This window comes from Ceratotherium simum, chromosome 26, assembly GCF_057802395.1.
Source record: "Ceratotherium simum simum isolate JZ-2026a chromosome 26, ASM5780239v1, whole genome shotgun sequence".
Taxonomy (NCBI): domain Eukaryota; kingdom Metazoa; phylum Chordata; class Mammalia; order Perissodactyla; family Rhinocerotidae; genus Ceratotherium; species Ceratotherium simum.
Window position 1 is genome coordinate 37554401 of NC_141925.1, and position 10565 is coordinate 37564965.

The window sequence follows — 10565 nt, forward strand, 5'->3', positions numbered from 1 at the left end:
TACACCAGTTGTTTTTATTATTTTTTAATTTTATTTTTTAAATTAACAGTAAAATTGACCCTTTCTTGGTGTACAGGTCTATAAATTTTAACGTTTATGTAACCATTCCCACAATTGTGATGCAGAACAGTTCCCTCACCCCAGAAAACGCCCTGTGCCTCCCTCCTAGTCCCCCCACCCCCCACCCCTGATCCCTAGCAACACTGATGTGGTCTCAGTCATTCTGGGTTTGTCTTTTGGAGAATATCATATAAATGGACTCACACGGCATATAACCTTTTGAGGCTGGCTTTTTTCACTCAGCATGTAATTCCTTTGAGATCCATCCAAGTTGTCGCATGTACCAGTAGTTCCTTCCTTTTTATCACTGAACAGTATTCCATGGTATGGATGAAAAAGTTTGTTTAACCATTCACTCATTGAAGAACATTTTGGTTTTTCCACTTTGGGGCTATTACAGATAAAGCTGCTTTGAACAATTGTGTACAGGTTTTTGTGTGGACACAAATTTTTATTTTTCTGGGGAAAGTGCCCAGGACTGTGATTGCTGGGTTGTGTGTTAAGTGTGTGTTTAGTTTTTAAACAAAATGACAAACTGTTTTCCAGAGTGGCTGTACCATTTTACATTCCCACCAGCAAGGTAATGAGAAATCCAGTTTGTCTGCATCCTTGCCAGCATTTGGTGTTGTCATTATTTTTTATTTTAGCTTTTCTGATAGGTGTGAAGTGATACCTCATTTCCCTATTGGCTAGTGATATGTTTGCACGTCTTTTCATGTCTTTATTTGCCACCCGTATGTCCTCTTCAGTGAACTGTCTCTTCTTTGGCCGATTTTCTAATTGGATTCTCTGTGTTTTTACCTTTGAGTTTTGAGAGTTCTTTATAAATTCTAGATGTGAATCTTTCATCAGATATATGGTTTGGAAATATTTCTCCCAGTCTGTAGGTTGTCTTTCACAGAGCAAAAGTTTTGAATTTTGATGGATTCCAGTTCATCGATTTTTTTCTTTTATGGATCATGCTTTTGGTGTCATGTATAAGAACTCTTCACTAAGCCCTAGATCCCAAATATTTTCTTTAAAAGTTTTATGTTCTTCATTTAGATCTTTTATACATTTTCAGTTAATTTTTGTGTAAGTTTTAGCTTGGGCTTCATTTATTTTGCATTTGGTTGTATATCCAGTTGTTCCAGCACACTGTTGAAAAGACTATCCCCTATCCATTGAATTGCCTTTGTACCTTTGTCAGAAATTAAAGGGCTGTACTTGTATGGGTCTGTTTCTGGGCTTTTTGTTCTGTTTCATTGATCTGTGTATTTACTCCTTTGCCAATACCTCACTCTTGGAGATTACCATAGCTTTATAGTAAGTCTTAAAATTGGGGAGTGTGATTCCTCATCTTTTTTCTTCCTTTTCAAAATTGTTTTGGCTTTCATAGTTCCTTTAATTTTCCATATAAGTTTTAGAATCATCTTGTCTGTATCTACAAAAAAATCCTACTGGGATTTTGGTGGGAATTGCATAAAATCTATAGATTAATTTGGGGATAATTGACATCTTTACTATGTTGAGTCTTCCAATTCATGAACTTGGTATGTCTCTCCATTTATTTAGTTCTTCTTTGTGTTTTGTAGGTTTCAGCTTACAGATCCTCTACATGCTTTGTTAGATTTGTACATAGTTCATTTCGTGAGAAGCTATTATGTTGGAAAAGCTAATTTTGAAATTTTGGTTTCCATTTGTTCCTTACCAGTATATAAAATGCGATTGATTTTTGTGTGTTGACCTATATGCTTTCTTTAGTTCTAGGAGTTTGTTGGTTTTGTTTTTTGCAAATTCCTTGTGATTTTCTACGCAAACAATCATATTGTCTGCAAGTAGGGACAGGTTTATTTCTTCCTTTCCAATCTATATCTCTTTTATTTCTTTTTCTTACCTTATTGCACTAGCTAGGACTTCCAATACAGTGTTGAATAGGAGTAGTAAGAGGAGACATTCTGGCTTTGAACATGATCTTAGAAGAAAAACATTCAGTCTTTGACCATTGATTATGATGTAGGTTTTTCTTTTGTAGATGCTATTTATCAAGTTAAGAAAGTTTTCTTGTGTTCTTAGTTTGAGAGAGTTTTTAATCCTGAATGAGTGTTGAATTTTGTCAAATGCATTTTATACATCAGTTAATAGGAACATGTGGTTCTTCTTCTGTTAATATGTTAATATGGTAGATTACATTGGTTTTCAGGTATTGAATCAGCCTTGCCTTCCTGGAATAAAGCCCACTTGGTTGTGAGATTTTATTGTTACATGTTGCTGGATTTGATGCGCTGATTTGTTGTTGAGGATTTTTGTGCCTGTATTCATGAGGTATGCTGTTCTGTAGTTTTGGGGGTGTTTGGCTAATTTGAGTTTTTTTGTTTTTGGCACTGACTTTGGCTTTGGTATCAAGGTAACGCTGGTCTCATAATAAGTTGGGAAGTATTTCCTCTTTTTGGAAGAGATTGTGTAGATTATTGATCTTTTCAAAGAACTGCTTTTGGTTTCGTGGATTTTTTTTTCCTTGGTTGTTTTCTTTTCAATTTTATTGATTTCTGCCTTGTCTTTATCATTTCTTTCCTTCTGCTTGCTTTGGATTTATTTTGCTCTTTTTCGAGACTCTTAAGGTAGAAGCTTAGGTTTTGAGACCTTTCGTCTTTCTAGTATTAGCATTTAATGCTGTAAATTTCCTTCTATGTACTACTTTAGCTGTATCCCACAAATTTTAATGTGTTGTATTTTCATTCAGTTCAAAATATTTTCTAATTTTCCTTGAGACTTCCTCTTTGACCCATGATTATTTATAAATATGTTGTTTAATTTCCAAGGGTTGGAGATTTTCTTGTTTCTTTCTATTGTTGATTTCTAATTCCATTATGGCCAGAGGATATATTTTGTATGGTTTCAGTTCCTTTAAACTTGTTAAGATTTGTTTTACAGCCAGGATTTCGTCTATTTTGGTGAATGTTCCATGTACACCTGAAAGAATGTGTATTTTGCTTTTGGTGGGTGGATTGTTCTCTAAATGTTAGTGTTCTCTGTTACTTGTTGGAACTTTTTTTTTTTTTTTTTTTTGGTGAGGAGATCAGCCCTGAGCTAACATCCACCAATCCTCCTCTTTTTTTGCTGAGGAAGACGGCCCTGGGCTAACATCTGTGCCCATCTTCCTCCACTTTATATGGGACGCCGGCACAGCATGGCTTGCCAAGCAGTGCGTCGGTGCGCGCCCGGGATCCGAACCAGCGAACCCCGGGCCGCCGCAGCGGAGCGCGCACACTTAACCGCTTGTGCCACCGGGCCGGCCCCTGGAACATTTTTATGTTAGTCTTTCTCAGATAATTCCAACATCTCTGTTATAGTGGCATTGACCTCTGTTGATTGGCTTTTCCCCATGAATTGAGGTTTTTCTGATTCTGTGTATGCTGAGTAATTTTAGACTGTGTCGTTAATATGTTATACAATGCTGTGTGTTTTGTTTAGATCCTATGGAGAATGTTGATATTTTTATCTTAGCGGGCATTGACCTGGTTGGGTTCAGGTCACAAGTTCCAGCCAGTCTTCTGTGGGTTGGGGTTCCCCTTTCCAGCCTTTGCTGTACTGTTTGAACCTGTCCAGTGCATGTGCCACCCGCTGGCCAGACTGGATCGTGGCAGTGGTCTCCCCCACAGTTCAGTTCTCAAAGCTTCGGTGTGCTGTTCAGAGTCTACCATGCACAGCCCAGAGGTAAGCCGAGAGTTCATTAACAGCTTTGTGGGGTCGCTTTCCTGAGCTTCTCCCACTCCCTGGTGTTCCTGGTACTTTCCAATGTCTTCAGCCTTCCCTTTTCAGTCCTCCAGCCAGAAAGCTGGGACTTTCGTTAGCACACTACGCTGCATGCTTCCTGTATCTGTGCAGGACAGAAAGGGAAAAAGCAGTGGGGATTCTCCTCACTGTCTTGGGATCACAGCTCTTCCAGGTGAGAGGATGTTTACCACGCTCAGAATTATAGGCACCTGCCGCCCTGGGATCTTGGAGCTGGGGGTGAGAGAACAGAGGAGAAAAAAGAAAAAAATCTGGAATTTCCTACCCTCTCTCTGAGCATCAGACCCCCTTCCTGCGTCTAGAACTAGAATCAAAGGGCTTCTGGAGCTCTCTCTGTCCACGCCAGTGCCCACTTTGGATTTTGGGCTATGTTGAGTCCAGGCCAGGAGCTATGAGGGGGTGGGGGCGGGCAGCACATTCACTGCTGGTTTTGTGTACTTTGAATTCCAGTGTTCTTCCCCAACCTGCCTGCTACTGTTTGCTTCTCAGAGGCCTCAGAGAGCCGCTTCGTGCATTCTGCCCAGGTTCACAGCTGCACTCAGTGGGAGAGACAGGGCTGTGTGTTCCTGTTCCACCTTCCCCAGACCAGAACCACCCTGCTTGAAGATGAACATTTCATAGCTGATCAGTCAGCTGCACTGCGGCCTGTGATGCATACCCCAGTGGGTTCCTGTGAGCAGGCGTTTGCTGATGGGAGTTTCTGTTTGGCTTTTCAGGAGACCCCAACCAAAGAGCTGGGACGCTGCGGAGGAGAGGCACATGGCCCTGAGTTGAGCAGCCCGGCACCTTCGTCAGATTCCCCCTACCTGAGCAGGTGTATCAATTCCGAAAGTTCAACTGACGAAGAAGGTATTTCACTTCAATGATGGGTTTAAAAAGAAACTAAAAAGCGTGCATTGTGCATAATGTAAACTTTTTGAGGATAACGTCACATATTGCCTTAAATGATCCCCTTGTGACACACAGGGAGCAGCTCTGCCATCTGTCAGGCCCAAGTCGGTGTTTGTTGATCTGCAGAGCACACCTGTATGTTTGCACTCTCCTCTCTATTCTTTATCATGAAATGATAAAAGGAGAATTATTTTTTATTTTTTACTTGTAGGTGGAGGCTTTGAATGGGATGATGACTTCTCCCCAGACCCTTTTATGTCAAAGACAACAAGTAACCTTCTTAGTTCCAAGCCTTCTCTTCAGACATCAAAGTACTTTTCTCCTCCACCGCCACCCCGGAGTGTGGAGCAGAGCTGGCCCCACGCATCACCATATTCCAGATTCTCCATCTCTCCTGCCAACATCGCCAGCTTTTCTCTCACACACCTGACTGACTCGGACATCGAGCAAGGAGGTGAGAGGGTGTGTGCTGAGGGTGGTGTCAGCCTGGGAGACCTTCCCCACTGGACTTGAGTGCATGTTTATCTGCTTTCCTGGTATTTGCTGAGAAGATTATAAAAAATTCCTTACAAAACTCTCACAGTCTTGACAGTGTGCTTTCGGGGCCACATCCTCCACTTTTAGGCCTCTGTCCCTCCAGCCCCCTCTGCCCTGCTGGGCTGGGTGGCCCAGGTGGAGGCAGGTGAGCAGCGTGGCGGCGTGGCATGGGTCTAGAACTTGCCACGGGTGTGCGCCACCTTCTTTTCTCCTTTTTTCCCCTTTTGCTATTAGCACCCCTCATCTCTGCTTCCCCCAGAGAGAAGCAGCTCTTGAGAAAGCGTATGCTCTTAAGAACACCTGGCCTGTGATTTGGGATTGAGCCCAAATGCCCTCTGGCTCTTTCCCGGGAATGTTGATTTTGCCATTAAGTCTTGGTCTTCGTGTGATACCAGAAGGCCTGGGTGGGAAGTAATGGGCAGGGCACATTTGAAGTAGTATTATCTGAACATGTGGATCCTTTTTTTCCCCCATAACTAGATTGGAACATAAATGTTAATGGGTACAGTTTTTGATTTGAAGTTTGCAGATCAAATAATAACTATGAAATATAAAGAGCTTTTATTTGTGTTTGTGCTATGTTTAATTGTGCCGATTAGATAATGCCATTACCTAATGATCTGTCAGAGGGCAGATGTGTGGAGATCAGCTGATTTTCTCCTGTGCCCTAAACACTGACATTGACCCAGCGTGTGAGCTGCGCAGATGTGTTTGCGAGAGAGTCTGGCAGGTGCGACTGTTACAGGAAGAAAATATGCGGCCGGGGCAGGTGGTGGAGAGCCACACTTCCAGCTTCAGTTCCCTTTTCTGCAGTGCAGATCAGAAGCTGTCCAGACTATTTTTATCTGTGATGGTCATTTTAAAAACCCAGCTTTGCTTGCTCTCTCCTAAATAGGAAGCAGCGAAGATGGAGAAAAAGATTAGGTGGCTGCTGACGCACTCTCAGGTCCCAGGCTGCTCCCCCAGGGCGGGGTTCCTGTGCTGCCAGCGAGCATCGACATCCACTCCACATCTGCTGAAACAGGACAGGGAGAAAGACTCAGGAGGCGAAAGGGAGCCTGTGCTGGGCTCTGTGCTCCCAGCCCACGGCGGGAAGCCTGGCTGTGGAGGCGTGGTCTCATCTAGCGCAGTGTGCTGCCCTCGCAGCTGCGCCCTGCGGCCGCTCTCACCCACTGCAAGTGCTCGTGCTCTGGTGGTCCTTGGGGAGCGCCGACCCTGCTCCGGTCTGTGGGGAACTGTAGGCTCGGGTTGTTTCTGGTTTCCACGTGGGGTGTTCTCTGCGTCCACACCTGTGCATCCCGTCTGTGCACGGGCCCGGAGGACGCATGATGGGAATTGGCACCAGTGAGCCATATTTATTATTTTTAAAGAAATCACTAATTGCTTTCTGTAATTGCACTGTGGATAAATGTTCTAAGAGTCCCTGATATTGTACAGAATCTTAAATTATTCAAGGAAAATAAGGCAGGTCAAGCTGGTGCTATCCACTAGTTTGATTTTTTTTTTGTTTTATAGTTTGCTCTGCATGGTACTTGTAAAGCTTAAATATTTTGAGCATTACGCTGTCTTTAGAATTGTTGGAATTGTACATATGGTACTCTTTCGTACGTGATAGATGATTCTGAATGTTAGTGTTTTATGTTCTTATAGGAAATATTTTTGATGAGTCCAAAAAGACTGCTCTGTTTTGTTGATTGAATGAAACACATTTTTGTCTCTTCTCCATAAGGTGGTTTCCCTGCTGCAAACGAGGCTTCCCTGAGGAGCTGAAGGGTCTTGCAGCCCATCTATATCATCCTCCCACCCGCCCCCCAATTTTTTCAGGCCCTTTTGGTAAAAATCAACAGGTGGTGCATCCCAGAACTCAGCTGCTAGTTAGGATGTCCAGGTCTCCCAACCCCTCTCCCTGGGAAGCCAAGCGGCTTCCTCCCTGCTGCATTCTCATGTGGCAGGTCGAGTGATCTGCAAACAGAGTGTGGCCCCCGGGTCACTTCCCCTCAAAGCCGGCTCTTCTGCATGATTTTAGAAGCGCAGACTGCTATGGCTTCAGTGTCCTTGTGACTCCTTCTGTCGGGAAGGTGGAGAACTCCGAGGAAGAAGCTGCTCCACAGAGGGCTCTGGTAGCCAAGGGCAGTTTGAGTTCATTCTTCTGTATGCTTCAGCTGTACAGAACAGCTGAAGTTACCTGCAGAGGTAACTTCTGATAACCTGCAGAGCTGAAGTTACCCCTCAGAACCACTTTGAGTCATATCACGTCCAGGTGTGGCTAGTCTCTGTAACCAAGGACGTACACTACATCCCTACATCTGTGAGGAGGGACAAGGGACAATGGCGAAGCCTCTGCAGCTGGCACATCCTCCCGGTCGGGACCTTGAGTGGCCCCGAGTAGCCATCGCATCCAAACACTTGCCCAGGGCTCATCTGTGCTCATCCTTCCCTCCTGCATTAAGCACCAAGTTCTCCCCTTGCTTTGAAAGGGACCGAGCGTGTCCAGTGAAACCTCATAATGTTGGCTGGAATCGGGTGTTCATAATAAAAAAGCTGACCTCATTCTGCAGTTCTTGAGTTCTGCTTTGATGTCAGGAAGTTTCCAGGAGCTGGAGCAGCGGAGCGGCGCTGTGCTGAGGGAGGCCCAGTGTGTCATCAGGAAGCCGTGTGCACCAGGTAGGGCCTCAGGTCTGCAGTCCCCACGTGCTGGCCTCTCGCCCTAGGTGTTTTCCGGTGCTGATACGCCTTCCTGACTCCAGCGGAACACTAGGACGACTCCAGGCCAGGGCTGGGGCCGCGTGATGTAAGTCACAGGCACCAGGTCCTAGTGTGAGGTGCAAATGTGTATCCTGGCTAGAGTTTATATAGTAACTTATGACCTTTCTTATCAATTCTGGTTCACCCCACTCACTTTTTACACTAGCAATAACTTTCCAGAGCAAGAAAATTGAGAATGGAGAAAGAGCCCCTTTTACCCTCCACTCGGGGTGAGCGAGGAGCACTGCCGGAGAACGCTGCCAGAGCGCGCTGGACCTGGTGATGGGCATGTTGAACACAAAAGTGAACAGCGCGTGAGAAGGTGATTTTGCCAAAATTGTGATAACTCCGAATTTCTTGCTATGGAGACTTCCTGAATTTTCTGAATTTTTCATCTAACTACCAGTCTTGGTTGAGAGAAATGAAAGGCAGTTATACTGGTTTTTTTCACATTATAGGTTTAAGGAGTTCAGATTTAATGACTAAAATCAAGCAAATCCATAGAATATATAGTCTTCTTATACAGCCTGGGATAAATTTATTGATATTTTGGGGCTGTACATTTTTCACTATGATTAAGGAGATTTTAACAACATAATTCCCATTTTAATTTATTTTGTCTATATCACTGTCATAATTGCCAAAAAAAGCCTTTTATACATTGAGTTGGGGGGGGTGAGTTGGGGTAGTAGATATTATTGTGATGATGCATGGTAGGGAAGATTTTATATTTATAATAAACATGTGAGGTAACATGTTCTTTTGAAATCTCAAGCAATACACAGGAAATAAATTATGTAGATTAAAATTTTCAGCCTATTTTTAAAATGTCAGCATGTGCTTTGCTGTTTGTTTTTTTTACTCAGTTATCAGTGGTGGGTTTTCAAACCATACTTGTTCTAATAAGTTATGCAGTGAAATAAGTCAGTGGAATTCTCTAGATAGTATGGGTGAGGTTTATAATACCTGGTTCACAATATTTCTTGGCCTCTTTGGAATCTGTCAGATTTTAATTAGTCTTACTTTGGTGGAATTTACGTATTTTAAATCCTGTAATAGAAATAATCAAACCTTCATTTCCTTCCTAGCTAGATGTTAATTTGTTATCAAATGACCCTGTGATTAGCCAGAAAGAGAAATGTAGAAAAAGTGCTCCCCAAATCCTTGTGAACAGACTGTGCGCCTGGGTGAGAAGCCGTTCATCTTAAGGGCGAGGAAGCTCAGTGGAGTTGAATTGCAAACAGAGCTTTCATTCTGTTTTTAAATGTACAGGTGATTGTTTCTATAGAAATGGGTTTATCTAAGAAGAGTCTTTGTATGTCTTGCTGCCGTAAAACTCCTTTCAAAACCTCTTCCTTTTGTTAGTATTTTCCATAGGGTATTTGTGGGGTTGATGACTTACTGCATGTCTGTCCTGAAGGCCTGGGAGCAAGGGAGGCAGCTGCTGGCTTTACTCTGCTCAGCCCATCACCTGAAGATTCCAGAAGTGAACCAAGTGTTAGGCTCCAGATGTTGGGCGTCTGTCATAGGGGCTTCAGAATGTTAGCCTTAAGAGAAGTAGCCTTAAATAAGACTGCGTGCACACAGTTACTTCAGATGTAAATCCCCAAAACAATATTCCTACGTAGTAATGAGGTCGGCTCCAGTTTTGGCTATTAAAAAGAAAACTCTCTTTAGTATATAAAATTCTTACAGATGTGTTGACAGTATTGATCACCAACAACCTGTTATTTAAACGGCTCGAACACGTTTAACTGTTCAAGTCGGAACAGGCGCAGCTAGAGCTCCAGTAGGTGATGGAGCGGTGTGTGCACCCGCTCTCTAATTCCGTCCGCAGATGAGGACCCCAGGGGCGGCCACCCCTACGAGGTGTCCCTGTTGTGCTTTAACACAGTCGGAAGAGGTTCACGGCGATATAACAGTTAATGAACTTTCAGTTTAAATTGTGTACATTTTTAAACTGTAAGATTTTTACTGTATATTGATGCATAGTGTGATTCAATAAATTGCTTGTAATTTAAAAACTATTTAATATTCAAAATAAATATAGTTATATATTTATAAACTCTGTTGCTGAGTTTATTTCGTGTTTTTTCCACTGTGCAGGACCTGGGGTGGGTGGCCAGGCACTGCCCTCCCGTGGGTGCCTGCAGCCTGCAGCCCCTAGGTCGCTCACTGTCCTGGTCTCTAGATATTGGATGCCCTTTTCCATGACAGATGTAAATCCCCACACTTCTGAGAACACAAAGGGTTGGAGAAGCACTGGAAAATGAAACTTCTATGTAGTGCTTGTGCTGCCTTAAATGTATCTGTAATTGGAAGCCTTGGCACTAACTGATGAATTTCAGAAGCATTGTAGTTTCTGAGGTCCAGCCTCTAACGAGCTCTAAGCGGGGAGGCTAATCAGCTCAAAACCAGACTTTCTGTGCCCCGCGTGGACCTGGGCGTCCCCCATGCCCCGTCCTTGTTCCCCCGTCCCAGCTGCCGAGAGCACGGTAACAGCCTCCTAACCCGAGGCCTCGCCCCACCTCTTATACCCCCTCCGGTGTGACCTCAGC

The 10565-nt window shown here is 43.7% G+C and overlaps 1 protein-coding gene across 3 annotated transcripts in view; it reads left to right on the forward strand.

The window, feature by feature from the left end:
• LMTK2 (lemur tail kinase 2) overlaps window positions 1-10072 on the forward strand; it is a 99531-nt gene extending 89459 nt beyond the window's left edge. For all 3 annotated transcript variants that reach the window (XM_014795619.2, XM_087417544.1, XM_087417545.1), the window contains 3 exons: window positions 4551-4683; window positions 4937-5179; window positions 6158-10072. In XM_014795619.2, coding sequence (XP_014651105.2) covers window positions 4551-4683; window positions 4937-5179; window positions 6158-6186 — 405 coding nt within the window. In that variant the 3' untranslated portion in view covers window positions 6187-10072. The remainder of the gene's footprint in view (window positions 1-4550; window positions 4684-4936; window positions 5180-6157) is intronic.
• Window positions 10073-10565: the final 493 nt, after the last annotated feature.